Raw genomic sequence first — 24,027 nt, 5'->3', positions numbered from 1 at the left:
AGCAAGGAGGCCTGCATTAGGAGTCAGCAGGGAGGCCAGAAATTCTTCTTCAAGAAGTGAGAGGTCAGGGAGCAGGGGAGTGACATGTTTTAGAAGGATCATTATAGAGAGAAGAACGTATAATAGAATATGTGTGCCACACAGGTACACCTTGGAGATAATGCCGATTTGGTTCCAGACCACTGCAATAAATCCATGATCTCAGTAAACCGAGTCACACACATTTTTTGCTTTCCCAGTGCAGAGAAAGGTTATATTTACATTCAGCACAGTTTATTAAGTGTGCCAGAGCTTCATGTCTAACAAAACGAATGTACATACCTTAATTAAAAAATACTTCATTGCTTAAGTCAGAAAGAGAAATACCATATGATATCACTTATATATGGAATCTAATATATGGCACAAATGAACCTATCTACAGAAAAGAAATAAACTCATGGACATGAAGGACTTGCGGTTGCCAAGCAGGAGGGAGAGGGAGTGGGAGGGACTGGGACTCTGAGGTTAATAGGTGCAAACAATTGTCTTTGGAATGGATAAGCAATGAGATCCTGCTGTATAGCACAGGGAACTATATCTAGTCACTTGTGATGGAACATGGTGGAGGATAATATGAGAAAAAGAATATATGTGTGTGTGTGTGTGTGTGTGTGTGTGTATGACTGGGTCACTTTGCTGTACAGCAGAAATTGACAGAACATTGTAAATCAACTATAATAGAAAAATAAAAATCTTTAAAAAATAAAAAAAAGACTTCATTGCAAAGTAATGCTAGCCATGATCTGAGCCTTCAGCGAATCATAATCTTCTCACAATAATAACACATCAAAGATCACTGATCACAGATCACCATACCAAGTATAACAATAATGAGAAAATTTGAACTATTGTGAGAATTACCAAAATGTGACACAGGGACATGCAGTGAGCAAATGCTGTTGGGAAAACGGTACCAAAAGTCAAGCTCAAGGCAGGGTTGCTGCAAACCTTCAATTTGTCTTTTTTTTTTTTAATTTAAAAAAAGGCAATATCTGTGAAGTGCAATATAATGAGGTATGCCTGTAATGTGTACAATTGTATGTACTATACACCTGAATTTATATAATAAAGCTGGATCCTTCCACACATACAGTTTGATATCCTGGGCATTATTTATCAGAAAAAGGAATGAAAGTTGATTCTGATAGACATCTACCTATATGCCAGATACTCTCAGAGGCACAGAATGGGCTCAGATGCTTGTGGATGGAGGTCAAGGGCTGGGGTCTTCCCTGGTGGTAGGTGGGCCAGGCTCTCTGCCATGGTGTAGCCCAGAGCTTATGCAGCAAACCTCTCCCTGAAATGTGGCCAGGACCGTGACAATCAGGGCCCTGATTACTAATGAAGTATTAAATCTTCTGAGAGCTCAGAATAGCAAGGCCATAATTTTAAAAGCCGAAAGCATGAGTACCAACCACCGACCGTTTCCGGGGATCCTCTCTTACCAAGAAAAATTGTTTGACAATGTCAAGGAACACAAGCTCATGGAAGGTGACCATTTCTGCATCCAGATCTCCCATCAACCAATTGGAAAGAGGAAACCTGAGGACGCAGCCTTGGACAGGCGTGTTTCAATGCTGGGCAATGGAACACTGACAGCCCGCCCCGTCGCTGGCAGGAACCTACTCTGTTAGGAGGCTGGAAGCAGAGCCTGAATTGTGCTTCGGCCCAGTTGGCAGCCAGGGATTCTGAGGGAAGTGAAATGCTAACTAGCCACCAGAATTGTCTCAAACCTCACCAGGGCCACTATCCAGCCTATTTTAGGAAAGAGAATCCATTTTCCTTTTAAAGATGAGGGTTTCAGAGAGTCTATCCCCTTCCCTGTAAACCTGGAGGAGGTGGCTATGGTGAGACCAGTCTGCAGCCTCTGCCCGCCTGATGCGTGAGTCAGGGCACTCCTGGTCACTCCCAGTTTTGTGGCTGCCCAGGATGGACCAGCCCTTTCCCAGAGTCTGATGCTGTCATGTGACTGACTCCTTGACTTTGGACCTGGTCATCTATCAGGGCAGGGCACCTGGAGGGAAGCTAGCTGACCCTTTGCTGACCAAACCATGTGCCAACTGGGCCACCCCCTCCTCAAGGTCCTTTAGTTCCTGCCAGCCACCCAGCTGGTCCAGCTTTGACTGAGAAGGGGAAGGGAAAGGAGAAGGGATGAGGCTTCCCCATCAAGGGGGTGCTGGGCACAGGGCTGGTCCATCACGGGCAGCCGGAAAACTGGCATGCAGCAGCTACTACTGAGGGGAGCAAATGCATGCTTGGGACACTCTGTCAACTGCCACCAAAACCTTGCCTGCTCTTGTCACAGGGCAGGAAGGCTTCTATGGCTACTCAAGTGATGGGAGAAGGGGACTTGGGTTATGCTAAGAACTGAACTCCTTCAAATGGGGAACATATACTTGTCCCAAGTTCAAATCTTATCTTATTCTTTTGTTGGCAATCACACCAAAAAGGAAACCATCAACATAACAACTAATGGTGGACATTTTCTGAAAACATAACTTACTCAGGAATCACGAGGAGTTTGCTTTTGCTTTGCTTTGACTTCAAAGCCCCGTCTCAAAGATAACACTTGGCTTACGACTAAATTAGCAATATCTCTGCTCATGCCAGCCTCCATGGGGTGGCACTATGGCCATCAGGTTACATTCCTGACTCTTCAGGATGAATTCTGGAACTCAGCACGAGGGCTCAAGTTGAGAAGGAAGCTAGGAAATGTCCCAAATGGGACTCAGTCCCGTACCTCAGCTGGCAATGGGAATGAGGCCTTTACTGATCCTTCATACCATAGACATAACCCCACTTCACGGACCCTAAGAGGCATAACCAAGCTGTCTGTCAACTACCGCGCCAAGGAGCTCAAGTGAGTAGTCATAGGGTCCTTCCTGCAGAGTAATCCACTCAGGCAGACACAGCTCAGGGCCAACAAATAGAGTCCCAGTCTTGGCCTGGCTTTCTTAGGTCTGAAGACTGGTTCAGAGCCTTTCTGAGGGCATGTGACAGCGACAAGGTGCAAATGATCTGGAAAGGAGAGTCTTAGCAGCCAGTGGTGTCCCCAGCACTTATGCTGCTTCCTGGGGCCCCACCCTGCTCTCTGGGTGAGAACTGGACACTTCGCCCAACAGACAGGTCTCCTGCAGCCCCTCAACTCCATCTCCTAACTGGCCGGCACCATTAAACACCAAGAGTCTACAAACACATGTGACAGCATCCTTGCCCTGAGATGCTAACAGTGTAAGGATGCTGCCAGGACAGGGAGGGAACAGTGGGAAAACAGAAGAGTGTGTGTATGTGTCTGTCTCCTTTCTCCATGTCGGGCTCCCAGGCTCAGAAAAGAGTTCAGTTTCATGGTTTGAGAGTCAGTTGGAAAAGGACAATGAAAAAAAGCACATGGAAACATTTTCATTGTTAAAGATAAACGTTGGAAAATCTGCCTCAGGGACCATTTTAATCTTTCTCTTTTTCCACCAAACATCCTGAAACATCTGCCCTGCCTCACTCCATGGCCTCAACCCTCATTCACACTGCCTGGTTCCTGGTCTGCTTCTATCCCCCCCACTTCCCTGCAACCCTTTTCATCAAGGCCACCAGCGAGTGGCTGGGGACTAATTCCAGGGGGCGGGGGTGTTCTCAGTCCTCATCATATGTGACACGTCCCCTGATGGGATTCCCTCCTTCACACTCTGACCCTTTAGGGTCTGTCACTGTTTGGTCCCTCCGTATCCCCTAGTGTTCCCCACCCAGGGTCTGTCCTGGGCTCTTATCACTCGCCACCCACTTCTGGGGGTGCCAACCTCATTTACACACAAGTGACCTGCAGCTGAGTCTGCCAAACCCTTGTGGACTCCAGACTTGGCCTCCTGGCCACTACTTGCCATGTCCACCTGGGCACCCCAGAGGCACCTCAGTCTCTATCTGTCAAACTCTACCCTATTTCTCCCACACTAGTAACTCCTCCTATAGTTTCTGTCCCCAAATGGCATGACGCCCAAGCCCAAATCTCCTGCCAATGCTCAGACTCCTGCTAAATGACTCTCTTATCCTGCTCCATCCTCACGCCCCCCCCCGCCCCGGCTCCACCCTGAGTGGCTGTGGGCTCCCAGCGAGTCTCCAGGCAGTGCTGGCTCCTCCCTGTTCCCTCCTCACTGCGGTGGCTGAGCACTCTGTTTCAGCCCAGGAAGGCACCCCTCTCTGACACCCCCCCAGTCTCAGCGATGAGCAGGCTGGATTGCTAGAGCACCACTACCCATCCATCTGCTGCCGTCCGCATCCTGAGCCCCCTGAGGGCAGGAAGCACGCACTCCTCACCGTTAGCCTCCAGTGGATGGGTTGACTCTAGTTCAAGGCGGCTGCTTAGTAAGTGTCAGTAACTGAGTGGAAGAGCTCTGGGCACAGAGCTGATGGGTGGCAGCTGCTGATTATGAGCTTGCCATGGGTGGGGTCCCGGCCATCTCCTTAGAAATCTCTGGGTTCTCTGTGAGGTAAGAATGCCACACCCAGCTGAGGGTATGGTGACAACATTTCCAGCAGCATAATCAGCAGAGGATGTCTGGGTATGCCCGAGAAAGGGATGGTGGGGGTTTGTTCCTGTTGGCCTATGTGCCAGCAGGTTATGGACAACCCTCTCCCTTGAAGAGTAGGAGAGGCGCCGGTTCCCGAGCCAGGGGCCGGGTCCTCAGTGGATGCTGAGAAGAGGTTCACTCCCTCTCCTAGGCCACCAGCTCCCCTTAGGACAAGCATGCAGGTGTCTGCACTCGGTGCTCTGAGGCACGCTCAGAGCAACTGTCCTCTCAAAGCCAGTCACACCGAATCAGCCCTTTATGCTTTCCTCTTGGCCAGCACCAGCCTTCAGACTTTGTATTACGTTTGTCATCTTTTTAACATTCCCAATCCAGTGAACCAGGGAGAAGGTGTCTTTGTGGTCAATATTATTCTCGGGGTGAAATACGGGACACAGAAAGTGTCACCGATTTATCAAAGGCCAGACAGAGAGTCCATGGCTTGTGAGGGCCAGCGAGCCACTTTGATGCCCTCGCATTTCCCTGTGTTGATGGGGCCCAGCACTGTGGGAGTAGAGCCGACAGCAACCTCGCCTCTCTGTCTCCTGGGTGGGTGTGTGTCCTCAGTGACAGAGCATGTGAATGAGTTCTTGCAGGATGCTCCTCCAGAAATAAGGGCAGAAAACATCATGCTTTGACCGTAATGCTTAGCAAACTAATCCTTACACAAAATGTTTTTAACAGATAAGGAGAAAATTGGGCCTTTGAATGTTCCCCCAAAGAGAATGGTTGTATAAAAATGGCAATAATCACTCTGTCAGACAAGCTGCCTGGTAAAGGAGCTGGCATAACATTAAGAACAACAATAAAAACCCAGGGTTCAGCTGGATAGGTTACCTATTTGTCATTCACCTTAATTAAGCATGGGCCTTTCTTCATGGAGGTGACTGTGAGTAACCTCTGTCTAAACCCCCAGAGGTTTTAAAAGCCACCTTCCTTATAGTTATAAATGCATATTCTATAAGTATATATGACTTTATATTTTATCTTCTATGCATTAAGTATAATTTTATATGTTGTAGGTAAAATGTTATACGCACATCTTTGTGAATAAGTTAAAAGAAATTCTTGCTACATTAAAATGTTTATGTGCTCATAAACCTTGCTTTAGTCTCACCCAGCTCAATGGTTTGCCCCCTTTCAGAGGCTCACTGGGTTTACTGGAAGAGGTTACAATTCATACCCAGTAGGCAGCACATACTTACAGAGCTCCCCACCTCCCAGTCCCAACCACCTCCCGACAGTGGTGCACAAGGATCCTCATGGTGGGGCCAAGGCATCCCTGCTCACTTGTGTATGGAACAAAGGCCTATTCTCTTTTGGATCTGAGGTGAAGGCATAAAGTCATCAAGCCCTAAAAATGACATCCTCACTAGGGTGACTCCCAGACACAAAGATAGGAAGAGAATGTCCTTAGGCAGCAAACCAAAAGGGATGGTAGCACCAGATAAACTGCTTTTAACAATTGAATAAGCTCTTTTTCAGCATTTTGCACTTTTGAGATGGTTCTGATGAGAATCACAGGGACCCATTCCATCAAGTTAAAGTCTAAACTTATTCTTTGGAGAGCCCACTATGTCCTTCTGCCAAATGATTTTGAACCTCTTGGTTGAAGCCTGGGGTATACCTGTCCGTGTCTGCCGTGTCAGGGGCAGCTTTTCTCAAAACCAGATCCTTTCCTGGGTGGACAGCAGGAATGAAGCACATATGTATACTCCCTACACTGATTTGTCAAGACTTTGGCCTCTGATCAGGGGCTAAACACCTTCCTAACCTCTACAAACATATTAAAAGCAGATGGGAATGTATAGAAAGCACTGCCTCGGAGCCCTGGGATGACCAATCACAGGATGCCTGAACCCAGGAAATAAGTGCATTTCAGTGGTCAGGTTATACAAAGCTCATGGGTAACCATGAGACTTCACTTGAAAATCATTTCATTTTTTTTTTTTTCTGGCTCTGGTAAGGGAACAGCATGACCCTCTCCCAAAGGTCTGCCAATGACACTTGCACCTGAGAACTCCCCATGGTCCATTTGCCCACGATGAAGGTAGAAATGGTCCATCACCCAGTGATTTATGATAACTTACTCTTTCCAAAGACTTCAGGAGGTTCTGTCTCTCTTTGAGCTTCTGAATACTGATGACAATTTTGTGTCTTGCACCTTTGGTGACATTCTGTAATGAAGTAAAAGTTATGTTTAAAAAACCTATTTTTAAGCATCAGCTCAGAGATTCTTGGAAGCTATCTAGTACCTTATCTCACGTGTTTGCAGACTAGTAAATACCCATTTGTCTCTCTTGTCAACATCCATTGTCATCAACCTCTTCTCACTAAATATTTTGACTCCATCTGGCGACATATTTGCCTGTGTCTTTTGGCCACGGCCTTTAGGAATCAGAGAAGGAGCTAGGACAGCCAATTATCTCACCCAGCATGACATTTCTTCATAGTCTTAAAAGATCATTTTAAGATCACACACTTGTGCCTCATGTCCAGGTGTGTGGGTTTTTTTTTTTTTTCTCTATGTCTGTGAGTCTTTTTTTTTTTTTTTTTTTTTTTTAATTTTCCCACTGTACAGCAAGGGGGTCAGGTTATCCTTACATGTATACATTACAATTACATTTTTACCCCACCCTTTCTTCTGTTGCAACATGAGTATCTAGACAAAGTTCTCAATGCTATTCAGCAGGATCTCCTTGTAAATCTATTCTAAATTCTGTCTGATAAGCCCAAGCTCCCGATCCCTCCCACTCCCTCCCCCTCCCATCAGGCAGCCACAAGTCTCTTCTCCAAGTCCATGATTTTCTTTTCTAAGGAGATGTTCATTCGTGCTGGATATTAGATTCCAGTTATAAGTGATATCATATGGTATTTGTCTTTGTCTTTCTGGCTTATTTCACTCAGTATGAGATTCTCTAGTTCCATCCATGTTGCTGCAAATGGCATTATGTCATTCTTTTTTATGGCTGAGTAGTATTCCATTGTGTATATATACCACTTCTTCCGAATCCAATCATCTGTTGATGGACATTTGGGTTGTTCCCATGTCCTGGCTTTTGTGAATAGTGCTGCAATGAACATGTGGGTGCACGTGTCTCTTTTAAGTAGAGTTTTGTCCGGATAGATGCCCAAGAGTGGGATTGCGGGGTCATATGGAAGTTCTATGTATAGATTTCGAAGGTATCTCCAAACTGTTCTCCATAGTGGCTGTACCAGTTGACATTCCCACCAACAGTGCAGGAGGGTTCCCTTTTCTCCACAGCCCCTCCAGCACTTGTCATTTGTGGACTTATTCCTGATGGCCATTCTGACTGGTGTGAGGTGATGTCTCATGGTAGTTTTGATTTGCATTTCTCTTATAACCACCGATGTTGAGCATTTTTTCATGTGTTTGCTGGCCATCTGTATATCTTCTTTGGAAAAATGTCTATTCAGGTCTTTTGCCCATTTTTCCATTGATTGATTGGCTTTTTTGCTGTTGGGTTGTATAAGTTGTTTATATATTCTAGAGATTAAGCCCTTGTCGGTTGCATCATGTGAAACTATTTTCTCCCATTCTGTAAGTTGTCTTTTTGTTTTCTTTTTGGTTTCCTTTGCTGTGCAAAAGCTTTTCAGTTTGATGAGGTCCCATGGGTTTATTTTTGCTCTAATTTCTATTGCTTTGGGAGACTGACCTGAGAAAATATTCATGAGGTTGATGTCAGAGAGTGTTTTGCCTATGTTTTCTTCTAGGGGTTTGATGGTGTCCTGTCGTATATTTAAGTCTTTCAGCCATTTTGAGTTTATTTTTGTGCATGGTGTGAGGGTGTGTTCTAGTTTCATTGCTTTGCATGCAGCTGTCCAGGTTTCCCAGCAATGCTTGCTGAATAGACTTTCTCTTTCCCATTTGATGTTCTTGCCTCCCTTGTCAAAGATTAATTGACCATAGGTGTCAGGGTTTATTTCCGGGTTCTCTATTCTGTTCCATTGGTCTGTCTCTCTGTTTTGATACCAGTACCACACTGTTTTGATGACTGTGGCTTTGTAGTATTTCTTGAAGTCTGGGAGAGTTATGCCTCCTGCTTGGTTTTTGTTCCTCAGGATTGCTTTGGCGATTCTGGGTCTTTTGTTGTTCCATATAAATGTTTGGATTGTTTGTTCTAGTTCTGTGAACAATGTCATGGGTAATTTGATAGGGATTGCATTGAATCTGTAGATTGCTTTGGGTAGTATGGCCATTTTTACAATATTGATTTTCCCAATCCAGGAACATGGAATATCTTTCCATTTCTTTACATCTTCTTTGATTTCTTTGATTAAAGTTTTATAGTTCTCGGCATATAGGTCCTTTACCTCCTTGGTCAGGTGTATTCTGAGGTATTTGATTTTGTGAGGTGCAATTTTAAAAGGTATCGTGTTTTTGTATTCCTTTTCTAACATTTCATTGCTGGTATACAGAAATGCAACTGACTTCTGAATGTTAATCTTATATCCTGCTACTTTGCTGAATTTATTAATCAGTTCAAGTAGTTTTGGGGTTGAGTCCTTAGGGTTTTCTATGTATAGTATCATGTCATCTGCATACAGTGACAGTTTTATCTCTTCTCTTCCTATATGGATGCCTTTTATTTCTTTTGTTTGTCTAATTGCTGTGGTTAGGACTTCCAAAACGATGTTGAAGAGCAGTGGTGAGAGTGGGCATCCCTGTCTTGTTCCAGATTTGAGTGAGAAGGCTTTCAGTTTTTCCCCATTGAGTATTATATTTGCTGTGGGTTTATCATAAATGGCTTTGATGATATTCAGGAATGTTCCCTCTATACCCACTTTGGCGAGGGTCTTGATCATGAATGGATGTTGGACTTTGTCAAATGCTTTTTCTGCATCTATTGAGATGATCATATGATTTTTGACTTTTTTTTTGTTAATGTGGTGTATGATGCTGATTGATTTGTGTATGTTGAGCCTGGGTTTTTTTTTTTTTTTTTTTTTTGGTCTTTTTAGGGCTGCACCTTTGACATATGGAAGTTCCCAGGCTAGGGGTTGAATCTGAGCTGTAGCCACTGGCCTACACCACAGCCATAGTAATGTGGGATCCAAGCCACATCTGTGACCTACATCACAGCTCACGGCAACACCGGATGCCTGACCCTTTGAGAGAGGCCAAAGATGGAACCTGTCTCCTCATGGATACTAGTCAGATTTGTTTCTGCTGTGCCACAATGGGAACTCCTGTGTCCAGGTTTTATCATTTTGGTCCCTCTCAGTTTCCTAAAGGTTCCAACCCCATACACCTATGCACTGGCTTCTCAAAGTTTCCTCCATTTACCCATCTCGAGGACATGTGAAGTCTAGTGCCATTATCACCTGGCCTCAAACAGCACAGGCTGGTTTTTGCCCATTTGCAGCCCTCTCGGGTCTCCCTAAGGAAACCCAGGCTAGAGAAGAACTTAAGCCTATAATTCAGTCATCACTTCAGGTAAAGAATTAGGATTCACTGTTAGGGTTATGGATTTTATCTTCTTAACTGTGTAGTGGTGGTGAGCCCAAGGATTTACTTAAACATGTATTGACTAGAGAGACACCAAATTTCCAAATAGAAGGTTCTTCCTCAAATCAGCTCTCTGACACAAACTTCTGGTGACTTCTTGCAAATAGTCGTAACATTTCTCTTAAAGAGGGAAAAGGTGGGAACACCAGTGATATCTTCTTAAGAAAATTAAGACTCAAGTGACATCTGAACCCACTCTTTAAGATGAAGCACTGGGGGCCTATTTCTGTTTAGCCTTGACTTTGGGTTCAAGTGAATTTAATTACTCTGAAAAGTTTGTGCTTTGCCCTCGGTGTCAATGATTCCTTGTTTTTTCTCAAGTTGAACAATTGATGATTGAGATTTTTTCTCAACTCTGACCCAAACACAAGAATGCTCTTAGAAGCAGTTCCCATCAATCCTGGGATTTCAAGGAGTGATCGAGGTCCAAAAAGCAGTGGGAGAACTTTTGGAAGTGAAATTAGGGCCTTTCATTCTCTGAGAATGTGCAGTGACTCTGGGCTTTGTCCTACATCTCAATACTGGTATTCAGCCAGGTCCGCAGAGGTTAACTGCGGGTACCGAATAGGCAATGAGAAACCAGCATTCTGCTGGAAGATCTGGGTCCAGACCAGCCATGCCTTCAATGGCAGAATCTCCTCTTCCTGCAGGGGAAATACTATTAGCCCGTTCAGACCATTAATTCTCTCAAATCACCGCTCAAAGGAAACTGAGGTCAATCTGAAACATGCAAATAGCATTTTAAACAAGGGAGACAAAAGACATGGGTCAGATCTGTTTACTCTGAGCACAGCATGGTAGGAAACCTGCTAAGCTTCAGGGGTTCTGTTGACTGGCCTGGCTTCGGCATCCAGAGAAGGAAGAAGGAACTTTGTCCTTTTATGGCACATGGAAGGGAACTGACATTTGAGGCCTCGGGTAATCCCATTGTCTGTGAGTGTCCCATGTTATTCAAGGTGGTTAGAAGGAAACACTTTGAATAACTTTCTCCATTCCAACTAGGATTAGTCTGAACATGGTTTTGGACAAGTATTGGGGGAGGTCTGAGATAGGACCTGGTGCTTTTAATCACTGACTGCTAGAAGTTAGCTGCTTTGTAAACAGTCTCGACAATAACACAACCAATCTGCCATCCTCTAAACTATCAATGGCTGGGCAGACAAAGCGGGGGGGGGGGGGCAGGGAAAAAAGAGGAGGAACACAGACTCTAGGCCTTGGTGGGTGTTACATCTCCTGATTCCTCCCTAGCACCCTTGAACTTGGAGAGGGACCTAGGTTACTCCTCTTTCCTAACACTTCCTTTCATCCTCACTTGCCCTGTAGTTACCTGCTCATCTTTCATCTCTTACTGGACCCTGAAAGCAAGAATCCAGCCTTACTCACCATGTCATGCTAGCCAGCACCTGGCAGTTCCTAGAAAAAGGCAAGCTACCAGGTGGGTATAGGTATGGGTCCAAACAAGGTCTGTCTTGGACTTGAACGTCAGGTTCCTCCTGGGGCCCTTCTCAGGGGTGGTCAGCTGAGCACATACCTGAGCCTCCAGCTGGCACTCAGTGAGGGCCATCATCTCCTCATAGGTCATCTGCGAGAACAGCGCGGCATACTTGTGCAGGCGGAGGCTTTTCAACCAGGCTGGAACATCTGTAGTGCCAGATGTATAGGAGATGGGGAGAGAAATTGAGAGGGAAAGAGTAGAGATGGCAAGAGATGTGGGAAGAGAGAAAAGAAGGAAGGTGGTGGTCAAAGGAGGGAACAAAAAAAAGACAAAAATACCTGTATGTTACTGCTTGTTTAATTTTAGCAGCAAATTACGGACTTTGATAATCTTGGTCTAGTTCTGATATTCCCACTGCTGGGTTCCCTAATCTACTTTACACCAGGGGGTTGCTAACTTGGGGCCACGGGTTTTAGAACACACAGTGATTCTCTAAAATTACATTTCCATTTGTGAATATATGGGTGTTTTTCTGGGCAGAGGGTCATCCACAGCTTCTATAAGATTCTCAAAGGGGTTTATGACCAAAAAAAAAAAAAGGCAAGGATTCACTGCTTTAGCCAGATGACTTTATTGTTGATTTGGGAATAACTGACTTACAATGTTAAATGACAGATGATAAGTCTTCATCTTCACAATAATTTCTTTCTAGGTTTAATGCAAATCTCCATATACTATTTCTGCCACTTCCACAGTGATAGGAAAAAACCCACGCAGCAGTAGTACCTCATGGATGGAGCTGCTGTCATGCTTAGCATGATTTTTCTTCAGCCTTCCTGTATCCCAGGATGAGGGTATCCTGGACTCCAAAACTATCACTCATGTGAGTGTTCACTGACCATTTCTCCAAGGTAAGGTATGTATCTGGAGGTGTCTCTGACCTTCTCCTTAAATGTCATGCATCAAGATTTGAAAGGTCCGAAGATTGGCTAGACTATGGGATAATGGGAATTCCAAAGCATATCTGAAATAAGTCCCCAGTTTGGGATTCTAGAGTTAAGAAAATTAAATAGTTACTGCACTGAAAATCCATAGGAGAATTATTACCTTGCTAAGTACAACCAAAACAAGGCGCTTGCCCATGCTCTTTAAAGTGAGGGGTTTTGAGCTGATAGGATCTTTGAGAAGTCTCTAAAATCATCACTTCCCCCCACCCTTGGCTCTTTCTACAGATGGCAAAATTAAGCTATTAAATCTAGATCACAGGACAAGTATGTGGTGAAATGGGGACAAAAGCCAGGTTGCCAGATTCCCAGAGTTTCCCTGCATTATATCAACTTTTTGTAAGATGAGGACTATATGGCCCATCAGTGGGAGGGCTGAACAAACAGTGACTTCAAAGTCCTTTGGAATTGCTGGAGCACTGGGTAAATGTTACTTGCACTTTCTATCAATTATTATCCATTACTAACCATGTGGATCATAAGACGTGGCTTAATGCTAAGTGCTTTATTCTGAGGCACTGACAGCGACCACAAACACTACAAAATAAGAGGGACTTCTTCAAGTTTTAATGTGGTGGGAATGTGTGCATGGGACAATCGCCTGAAATGGAAGGGTGTAGGAGGGGAAGAAGGCCTGGAGAGGTTACTTCTCGATTTGCAGTAATGTAAAGGCCAAAGAGGAGGAATTTCTGGAGACACAGAATTGGGTCTTCAAGAGCATTTTAAGAACAGACTCGGTCATCTCAGGCAAGAAGTCACCTGATTCTGTGCTTGGAGGCCTTTCATTCTCCTATGCGAAGCAGAGAATCCCCCTGACCATCATTAACCACAAAGAGAGAGGGCTTCCGCAGGCCCAGATACGAACCCCTTACGACCTCCTCAAGTCAACCTGTGGTTGGATCAAAATCTAAGACACTCCGTTCCCTCCGTGCTTCCTGAAGCTATATGAGTAGACCTGATTCTCCATCAAGTTTATGTTGCTGTTAAAAGAATGTTAATGTTTCCACAGATGAGCAGCAAATAGATACAGCTCTGGCTTTTAGGTCACTGACATGTTACTACTTTGTCACCAGGTTTCATGTTGGCTGTGACATCTTTGAAAAGCCACATGTAGCTGCTCAGAAAACTCAGTGACCATGATTCAGAGAAGCCTGGGTAACCCAATGCCACACTTGGGCAAAACCTGTCACAAAAGAATATGGAACAATCTCATGGGTTAAAGTTTCATTAGGTGCCCTATAGCTTGATCATGCAAAATCCACTGAGGACAAAACACATAGACTCCTAAGCTACTAAATCACATGGCAAACTGGGTATGTCATAAGCCAAGGTGACAATATGGGTTTTTCAGAGTCGGGGAGAGTGGGGTGCAAACCTTGACTTGGCAAGTCTCAGTCCAATCAGTGCTCAGGCCTTTCTATAAGAGTATTTTGACAACTCAAATTTCCCTGGTTAGAGGCACTGAAGAGCCTGACTCACTCATTTAGTCAAAATGCAGGTCATTGGGAATTGTCTTCCTAGAAAAGGTTCCTATACAAACTTCCTACACAATCTCACCAGAACATGGTGAGATGGCCTTCCTGAAAAGTTATTTCTGGATATGTTCCTAGGAAATGTAAGCTCTTCTTGGCCATATGACCCTTGGGCAGGCACGTGACCCTGCTCCTAGAGCCAGTATCTCAGTGCCTAGCTCAGTGCCATCTCTTCCTCCAATGTGAACAGACAAACAAAGAAGAGGAAATCCCAGCTCTAAAGAACGTAGCCTACTAACCTTTCACCCCCTTGTTGGCAGTGGGGCACCTTCCTTTGCCAGGGATTAAAACAAAACTCCATTAAGAGGGAGGCAAACCAGAGAACTGAGTGCCTTGACCGTTTCACTCTTCCCAAGCCAGGAATTCCAATGACTTGGAGGCTAGCTTCTGTAAGATATTGGCCAGGGACAAATTCTGACTAAGAGCTCAGGGCATTTCCCATGGTCCAGATGCTACATGATTGGATGAAATGCTGAGAACCAGCTAACATAACCTCAGACCTTCTTTTCTTATCCTGCAAAGCCATGGCTATGGTTGGAAGACACAGCAAACAGGAGTGTTTCCTGGAGTAGCTGATACGTGATTGAAAGCATGCGTGCCTCCCTGGGCTCCTGCCTCTGGCACACAGCCCTTTAGCTTCATCTGGGCTGCTTCTGATGGATGTGCCAAGGGAGGTCCCATACTAGAAAGCCACTCTCTTATGCAATGTGAGAAAGATACAGCTTTTGCTATATGCTGAGCCTGACTTCTTTGCCAAGTGTGGGCATCGTGAAATTTGCTCCCTCGGTATTTAATGTATGCCTATGATGGGGGCCAGGCATGTCCTTGACATCAAGGAAATTTCAATCTCCAAAGAATGGCTGACTCACAAAAAATTATAATAGTTGCAGGTAAGTGCCAAATCTACTCAAAGTGTGGGGGTGGGCACAGAACAATGGGCTTTTCGGTTTGCCTTGGAAGTGAGGGATAGTTTTACAATAGCATTAGTCCTGGAATCACTGGGCAGATCATATTGAGGAAGCCATCTTGGGAAGTAAGAACTATGCATAAGCAAAGCACAGAGCCAAGAGAGCATTCTGAGCCAAGCAAAGGCTTGGGTGATGCTAGAGACAAGCTAGGAAATAAGATGGGGCAAAGAGATGGGGGCCAGATGATTGGGATTTGTAAGGTTGAAATAAGGAGAGTCGACCTCACCTTGGGTGATGAAAAGTGGTTGAAATAGGGGCACAGAGGCACAATCAGATGAGTATGTGAGAACAACGATGACTGTCAGTGTCAAGGTTGGACTGGAGGATGTGGAAGTGGAGGCCAGGAGATGAAGTCAAGCCCTTGGGGATGGTTTGGGATGGCAGTGGCAGAGGAGAAGAAAAGGATGTAAATTACAACACATGATGATCAAGGAAGAAGGGGAGCGAGAGAGAGAAGGGAGCCTAAGACAGTTCCTCTGTATCAGGTTTCGTGGGAAAGCACAGGGGAGTGGTAGGTTTGGGGTGAGACTAGAGAGATGGTGAATTCCACTTGAGCTCAGCTCAGTGTCTCTCTCTCACTGCCTTTGAGCCATCCAGATGGAGAAGTCAACTGGTGAAGGTCTTCGATCAGGGCTCTGAGCTGGAGACCCACTTTCCTTGTCAGTAGCATGTGGTAGTCTGTAGCCACAGCAATGGGTGGGATTATGCAGGGAAAGAGCATGGAGTGGGAAGAGGGGAGAGCCAAGGTGGGGCTCTGGGAACACTAGGCTTTTAGGGGAAGGTGTGGGAAGAGAAACCCATGAAGGGAATTCCCAAGAGAAGGGCAAAGGGCAGGAGGTTTCTGGCAGAGAGCGGTGTCATCCATGTGCAGGTGGCGGCCCCAAGGCCACAGTGTCTATTATGGCGAAGCTCCTCTAGATCTTGTTGCAGATCACGTGGTTTATTTTCTCATGTCCCCCCTCCCCCCGCCTTGATAATAGTGCTTCACCTATCTTTTAAATGCTCTGTCTACCTGTTGGTCTTTACCAATGGGACCAAGTTTCCAGTTATGCTGATTTCTCTTTACCCTTTAGAGTTGGGATGAATCAGCCATGGAGAGGCTTTGTGGTATATACAAGAGCTCACACACAGTTGGGCTCCAATTAGATCTTGGGCTGCTTTGCTCTAATGCCTGTTGCTGGAATGTCTACCAATACCAATCAGGTCAACAGACCCTGCAGCACCTGCCCCTCAAACAAGGAGGCCTTGCAGAAGAGAAAGATGGCACTGATGCTGCAGAAGGGCCCAATATGGGCAGCGATGTAAAGGGCAGGGAGAACTACAAACAGCCTCACTTTCTCCAAGAAGATTCACTGTGGTGGTCTTGGTACCTGCAAATGAAAGAGTAACCCCATTGGCCAGAGAGAGCCAGGCTAGCCTCAGACAGATCCCTCTCTGTCTCTTTCTCTGTGTCTAAGACACGACCACACCTGTGATCTTTGAGGGAGAGAAGAGCCACGTGAGGAGGGAGGAGGGACTAACTCTTCAGCGTTGAAGCAAGAGGGAAAACAAGACTTTCAAAAATGAAGGACAGAAGTCTAGCAGCACCATCGAGATTACTGAAGCCTGCCTTTATTTTTGGCCAGAGTGGGAAGAACAGCCCAATTCCATTCCAGCCCCTGAGCAGAAGAAAGGTGCATTGGTCTCTGGTCCCAGTGGAGCTGAGAGTTTTGCCACCATCCTGGGATGTGGCCATGATGGCCTCTGGCAGCCACGCTTGTGGGGAGCATGTGTGGGTGTCAGAAGGCATAGAGATAGCTGAGGTTGGGTAAAATACCCACTTAGAAAGATGTGATACAAACAGAGGGACTAAGTTTCTCGCAGTTTCCCTTGGCTATGACATTTGTAAGTGGTGTTCTGCTCTTAGCCTACTTTGACTCTTCAGCAGTGGCTGCGTTCTACGTTGAAGGCTGTCCTTAAAGGCACTTGAGCTGGAGACACAAGCTTGGTAAGGAATGGTGGCTATAAGGGTCATGACCTTGAGAACTAGGGGGAATCTTGTGGTCTTGCTTTTCAAAGACATCAGGGCTTCTCAGTCTTTCTGAGAAGAGGTAGCATACGTCTGAGCCCATTAGGACTTAACCACACAGGTCTTATGTTGGCATTTGGGAATAAATAAAGTGAAGTAAATTTGCTAAATCCTGGCCTTTAAGTTAGATGAATTTGAGACAGCATCTAGAAAGTCAGCATTCAGAAAATAGTAACTTGTTCCCATGGCAGTCGTGCTGAAAAGTGTCCCAGCCACACTTGGGGCTGTGTCACTCCCACTCCATCACTCACACCGTCGTGACCCTCAGAAATGCTGTACTCGTGACCTTTCCTACAACGGTTTCCAATGGGTTTCTTTGTCTTACAAAAATCACACTTCTCAATATACATATTTTTTCTAATATCATTCTAAGACAGGCAGAAGCTCAAAGGCCTACATTTCAAAAGCAACTCAAAACCCCAAACCAGCTATTTCAGAACAGGCAATATATTTCCTTTGCTATAGAGAAAAAAAGCTTACACAAGTTTCATCGAGGAAGGATTCTTTAGGAAAGAAAAACTGAAGTCCTGCTGTTTAGCACAGGAAACTATATCCAATCACTTGTGATGGAACATGATGGAAGATAATACAAGAAAAAGAGGGTGTGTGTGTGTATGTATATATGTGTGTGTATATGTATATATATATATATATTTATATGTATGTATAACTGGGTCACTTTACTGTACAGCAGAAATTGACAGAACATTGCAAATCAACTATAATTTAAAAATTTTTAAAAGAAAAAAATAGTAGAAAAAAAGAAAAACTAAGCCTATCTTCAGTCACCCTTAATTGCTGCGTTTGCATCAAAGTTACTGGGGCCAAAGTTGCCTTTTTTAACCTTGATCTTGTCTAGGTACAAATAATATACATTTTAGTTTCCCTGATGTTTTTGTATTAATATAATGCCATACCTCATAAGTATACCAGTCAATGTTAATTTGTACTAGTGAGGCTGAAGCTTGTATCAGGAGAAACAGCCCCCTCATCTCTACCCCTCTCACCCTGACAACTGTAACAAGAAAGTCACAGCGCCTCTCCTGCTTAGGAGCCCAAATCTATGGGCTTTACTAGCCAAAAGCCTAGTGAACCCTGCATGAGCTTTACCACAGGTGGGCAGAATGCTTAGGCTGTGCAAGTGAGGAGGGGACCAGGGTTCTCAGGGAGGCGGGGCCAGGGGAGAGCACAGTACACTGTGGTCCAGGCTGGCACACCTCCACTGGAATCTTCTACAGGTGCCCACACTCAGCCTGCCCCACGCTGTCCCCCCACCTCCGTCTGTTTCTTTTCCTGTTTACTCTTTGCTCTTGATGACACCATGGATTACCCAGCTATCCCAGGCAAAAACCTGAGCATCGCCCAAATCTTCCTGCTCCACCCCATCAACATTCATTCTATGCATGCTCAATTCAGAGCCCTCTCACGCCTATTTTATGAGGACCCCACAAACTCACTCCTTTGTCTCCTTTGCTTGGCTTGGTCCATCTTCATTTTCCTACTCAGTTACTGAAACATCCCCCACCCCTCAGCTGGCCTCCAAATCCAGAATCCTCTGCCCCTCTTCTACTATGATGTGTCTCCCACACTTCAGCTCAGGTCCTATTTCTAACGTGCAAATCTAAGCAGGTGGTTCTGCTGCTAAATTCCTTCAATGTCAGGATAAGAGCCCCAATCTTTGGCAAAGCCTGGAGTCTTGCTTTTCCCTCTCCAGACTTTGTTCCCATGTGCCCTTAACATTCAATCCACAAGAGGCACTTGGCTAAGTTGTCCCATGTTTTCATGCATACCATCCCCTCTGCATAGAATGCTTCACTTGCTATATTTGGCTAACCTGAAATCATGCTCCGAGTTGATGCTCCCGGCCTCTCCCCTTCAGGATATTTCCTTGACCCCCCCCCCCATCCCTTTGAATTAGGGCCCTCCTTGGTGCCTGCCTCCACCTAGGGCAAGTCTCCAAGACAAGATATTTTCACAGCTGTGTGTTTGCATCCAGTCCCTGCTCGCTGCTCATGAGACAGGGAGTCCCTTGAGGCAGGGATCACCTCCTTCACCTCTGTCTGCCCACTAACACGGCCAAAGCCTCTCTCAGAAGGTGTTCAAGGAAGTCAGCTGACTTGATAAGGACAAACGTGAAACCAGTTATTCAGTCTTTCCTCCTTTGTCTCTCCTCCCATAGAATGAAGACACATCATTCAACAGCCCTGGCCTTCTGCTAAGTCTTTAGGCGTTGGGTTTATACAAAATTTCTGAGGACTTGATACTAACATGAGGGGCGAATGTACTTCTTCCACCAACCAAATTCTCTTCTCTACTTTCTTTTCTGTTTAAGGACTTGTAGGCCCTTTTGGCCACCTAAAGGCTCTGACTGAGAGAAGGTATGAGAGCACGTTCCACTCCCATGATACAGAGGGAGAGAAGGATATAACTGAGGGCCAATAGCGAATCTTTCCACTGGGATAAATCACAGGGAAGTTTTTGCAAAGAACAAGGACAACTGAATTTAGAAACCACAATCAGCATATTAAGACCAAACATGTGTAACCAGTAGCCTCCACAGGGCATGTTCAAGAGGAAACATCCATATTCCCATTCAATGTTGCATTTCTTTTTTTTAACATTAATTTTTAAAAATTGAAGTACACTTGATTTACAATGTTGTGTTTATTTCAGGTGTACAGTACAGTGATTCAGATTATCTGTCTGTCTGTCTATCTATCTATCTATCTATCTATCTATCTATCTATCTATCCTTTTTCAGATTCTTTTCCCTTATAGGTTATTATAAAATATTGAGAATAGCTCAAAATACTGAGTGTGTTGAGTAGAGCTTCCTGTGCTATACGGTCGGACCTGGCTGCAACATTCCACTTCTGTTCATTAATTTCTCGTTGAGGTGCTGATCTCATTTTTCCCTGAGCCTGAGATAATAGTCAGATCCCTACCACCAGGGAGATCAAATCTGCGCTTCGGGGCTGATTTAAACCTTCAGGATGGGTGTTTACTATAAAAGGAAAAACAAAGCAAAGCAAGCAGATGATGTTGATCCTCTGAGGGCAGAAGGGGTCGGTCCACTTGGGAGAGAACTTTGTGACAATCCCTGGCAGGGAATAGCTGACACCAAGACAAAAAGAAGGAGAGATTGATGTTTGTGAAAAATAAAAAGAGCGAGAATGCTGGGCTGTGAGCTTTACTTCACACTCTTGACCCAAGAGGCACATTCCTGGGGGATAATGTGGAGCCGAAGCTGGCTAGTGGGTCTGGATGAAAAGGCAGGCAGGGAAGGACACAGGGCTTCTGCAAGGTATGCGCCGCTGCTGGCAAGAAAGATGGATTCACACTAAATTAAGCTCAATTATGGGAACTTTGGGTTCCTTTCCCAAGGTGTGGGGCGAGGGCTGACAGGCATCCCCTGGAGGTTTGGAACACCTCCAAACTCTACTACAGATTCCTTGTTGTTCTCGGAAACTGGGAGTCTGAAAATTAGGAAAGCAGCAGTTGGATGATGGCGTCTGAGGTGGACCAGAGAGCAGCTTTAAAAGGCCGATGCTCCTGACAGAGGCTGGGCTGCAGAAAGGAAGAGACGTGGATCCAAGAGGAAGTGCTAGCTCTCTTTAAAGGCACTTCATTTGATTTCAGATTTCACTTCTCAGAAAAAAAAAGAATTCATTTGGAAATTTAAACCGGCATCTTCTCTTGGACGGGGGTGGGAGATTGAGTGATACACTCTCGGGATAGGCTGGTGAAGGGCTGCTTCTTCTGTGCCCTCCTGGGAGCCATCCTGAGCAGTGTGTGACAGCAGCAGGGGTGGCCTGAGCAAAGACAGCCCAGTGCGGTGGGGGAGGGGCATTCATGTTGAGCAAACACTGGTCCCTGATGCTCTGAATGCTGCTGTTTTGAGGTGTGGATGTTTCTATTGCTTGACCTGTCAGCAGAACTCCAAATACACTTTCCCCACATAGAGCCCTGCACTGTATACCTCAGTCCTTGCTCCAGATAGGATCTGCCGTTTAATTTGCTAGGGATTTTATACTCTGAATCCCACTGCAATTCTTTGGGAGAAGGACAGTTCAAGAGGTCAGCAAAAGGATCCTCTCTTTAGTCCTGTCACCAGTTTGCTGACCACATGCCTTAGGCCTACAAAGAAAGTGCTGGGCATAAGATCGTGCCTGCATCACTTAAGAACCTTTCTGAGGGGACAATTCTCATTCATTTTAAAGGAAAGAATCAAAGAAACTGATGCATGGACTACCTCCAACTTTGGAATATTTTGGCTTTTCTCCTAAAACAGGAATAGGGCATTTATTCCATTTTTCTCTCATTCATTTCTCTTTAATCCTGCTCTCATTAATTACTTCTCGCCTCAAAAGGCCAGCACACAATGAGCACACCTTTACCTGCTTTGGAAGAATGTCTAAGGTAGACAGAAGGCTTTGGAACAAACAAACAAACAAAAAACCAAAGGAAAGAAAGTCAAAGGAAAAAGGAAAAAAGATAACCAAGCTCCCATAGACTGACAGTTGACCCCGCATTCCTCTGGGTGAGGCCTGTGTGCTGGAGAATAGCCTTTCAGCAGGACCCTCCATGCCCTTCAACACAAAGGCCAGGCCTCCTTCCCATGGTTACTAATTATTAGAACTACACAGACGCTTTCTTGGGAACCATCAGTCCACACGCTCCACTCCGCTTGCTCGGAGGAAGCTGGTCCGTCTCAAGTACTTGGATGCCCCGCTGACTGCTGCCCAGCCAGGCTAACTGAGAGCATGGCCAAACCTCCACAGCTCCCCACTGCCTGGGGCTCAGTTGCTTGAGCACACAACCCAGGCAGCATCAACTCAAAAATGGGTTTTGGTATGTCTCCAAACTTATGACACATTCTCCCAGAAACTGCAAAAGAGAAAGAAAAGAGGACACACATCCCCTTGGTGCCAAAAGGAGCCATTGTTTTGGCTGCCTGTTCAACACCTTTAACAGCCCATTTGTGTCACCAGATGAAAACATTCAGACGTGTCCTGCCGGCTGGGGCACCCGGCACCATCGTCCACGGTGGACTGCGGTGGGATGGGGAATGCTCTCCCGAGCAGCTGAGGGGGAGGGAGGTTCCAGGGATGTGGCTTCACATCTGCTTCATTCCCCCTGGTTGACAGGCTCCATTTCTCAGCCTGGTGCTCACTTACAACCGGCGCCGGGGTGGTGGCCGGCACCTGTCTGTGCCGTGCTTCTGTGGGGGGGAGGGGACTCAGCTCAGAGCCTCCTATGTCAACACTAATCCTTCTCAAGGGAAAGAAACAGCACCACCTCAGGACTATTCATGTCAGCAACAAGGGTGCTCTCAGAGCCTCCCCTTAGCATCCTGGTCCCAGGAGCATGACTAGCTCGTTTCTCCATTTAAAATTGTTATTAGTGTGTCTCTGATGAGCATCTTTCCCTAAGGCCTTCCCAGCCCTTGAACAACTTGCATCTAAAAATACAGAATGCAATGTTTCCTCTTTGAACCTATCCTGGGTAATTTGGAAATCTCTATCTCCTGATAGGTATCTTTAGAAGCTAAAGATTTTCAGGGCAATGTAGGAACATTTATTTATGCTGCACAAAAGGGCTTTATCACCTGTATGCAAATCTGTTATCAGGCTTTAAACACTGCCAGGGAGTCTCAGTGGTATTTTTTCATGTCCCTTAAACAGATGCAGAGAAAAGGGTTTGCAGGTTTCCCTGGATATCAAAGGAAAAGGGAGAGAGAGAGGAAGCATGACTATGATTCTACACTAAGAGGGATGTTTTAAAAAAGATCCTGTGGTTTGTTTTGCTAAATTATTGACGATTTCCCGGCCAAAGCAGTGAGACAGAAGGCTGGCTCCAGGATCCTACGTACAAACAGGGGATGGTTATCACCATTGGCTGTGACTCATTTAATTGTCTGCAAGTCACTGTATTCAGGGAAAAAAAAAAAAAAAAGAGAGAGAGAAGAAGAAGCAAAAAGAAAAAGGGCGTTGACCTCTCTCGCTCTTCCTAGGTTTTGGCCACAGCAGCTCTGGAAGGGGACTCTTGGAGCTCAGCAGGGGAGGAGTCCAAGCCCTCAGCCCAGGGAGGGGTGGTCTCCTTCCTCCTCCTAACTACCTCTCTGTTTACCCTCTAACTCCCGATAAAGGGGTGGGCTCTGGTTGCCAGTGGTTTCTCGTTTAGTCACTCACCTTTCATACCACTACCTTCTTCTTGGAATGTGTTACGAGCAGTGGTCTGATCTTCTAAGTGTTCACTCCCACCACTTCCTGAAGAGGCTACACTGCTTTGTGGAGACAGGGGGGCATGATCGGATGGGAGGCACTGGGGTCCTCTAGCTCGTAAGTCCTCATGAGACATCCATCCATGTCCTAGAGGCTGGTTTGGCACATTCATGGGTGGGGTAAGGGACACAGATCGTTTCAAAGGGCTGTGGTGTGCCTGGCCTGAGAGAACTGGAAAAAAAAAATAAAATGAAATAGGTTATTCCCCCCCCTTTCGCCTGAACGCACAGTACCTCTTAACCCTGAGAGATGGCGCTGACTGACCTACCACCCCAGCAGTGGGCACAGTGTGGCCCTTCCCTTCGGGGTGCTTAAAAAAGATGTTGGCTGTACCCCTGCGTGGGCTGGCTTTCTCCCAGGAGGCTGCACCTATAGGTCACACACCGTCTTTGTGGGTTGGGATCTAGGTGTATTTCTTCTAACTCTAGAAATCAGGATTCGTGGCAGTCGGCTTATAAAGCAGATGAGGCTTGGCAGCCTGGCAATGTGGCCATCTGCCAAGACTGAAAAAAATTGTCCTGGACAAATACATATATTTTTTGGAAACACATAAAACCCGACATTACCCATGTCATTGGGGGGACTTCTGGAAGGGCAGGCAGGATGGT

At 45.6% G+C, this 24,027-nt stretch overlaps 1 protein-coding gene across 5 annotated transcripts in view; it reads right to left on the bottom strand.

Annotated features, from left to right (window-relative positions):
- The window catches only part of SAMD4A (sterile alpha motif domain containing 4A), a 224,786-nt gene that overhangs the window by 32,556 nt on the left and 168,203 nt on the right, over window positions 1-24,027 (bottom strand). For 4 of the 5 annotated variants that reach the window (XM_021102232.1, XM_021102236.1, XM_021102243.1 and 1 more), the window contains exons 4-6: window positions 23,327-23,590; window positions 11,660-11,769; window positions 6,689-6,775 (exon numbers count right to left, since the gene is read on the bottom strand). In XM_021102232.1, coding sequence (XP_020957891.1) covers window positions 6,689-6,775; window positions 11,660-11,769; window positions 23,327-23,590 — 461 coding nt within the window. The remainder of the gene's footprint in view (window positions 1-6,688; window positions 6,776-11,659; window positions 11,770-23,326; window positions 23,591-24,027) is intronic. The other variant, XM_021102246.1, reaches the window with a different exon arrangement.

Source organism: Sus scrofa, chromosome 1, assembly GCF_000003025.6.
Source record: "Sus scrofa isolate TJ Tabasco breed Duroc chromosome 1, Sscrofa11.1, whole genome shotgun sequence".
NCBI lineage: Eukaryota > Metazoa > Chordata > Mammalia > Artiodactyla > Suidae > Sus > Sus scrofa.
The sequence above is the reverse complement of the archived record's forward strand: the minus strand, read 5'-3'. Positions and strand labels throughout refer to the sequence as shown.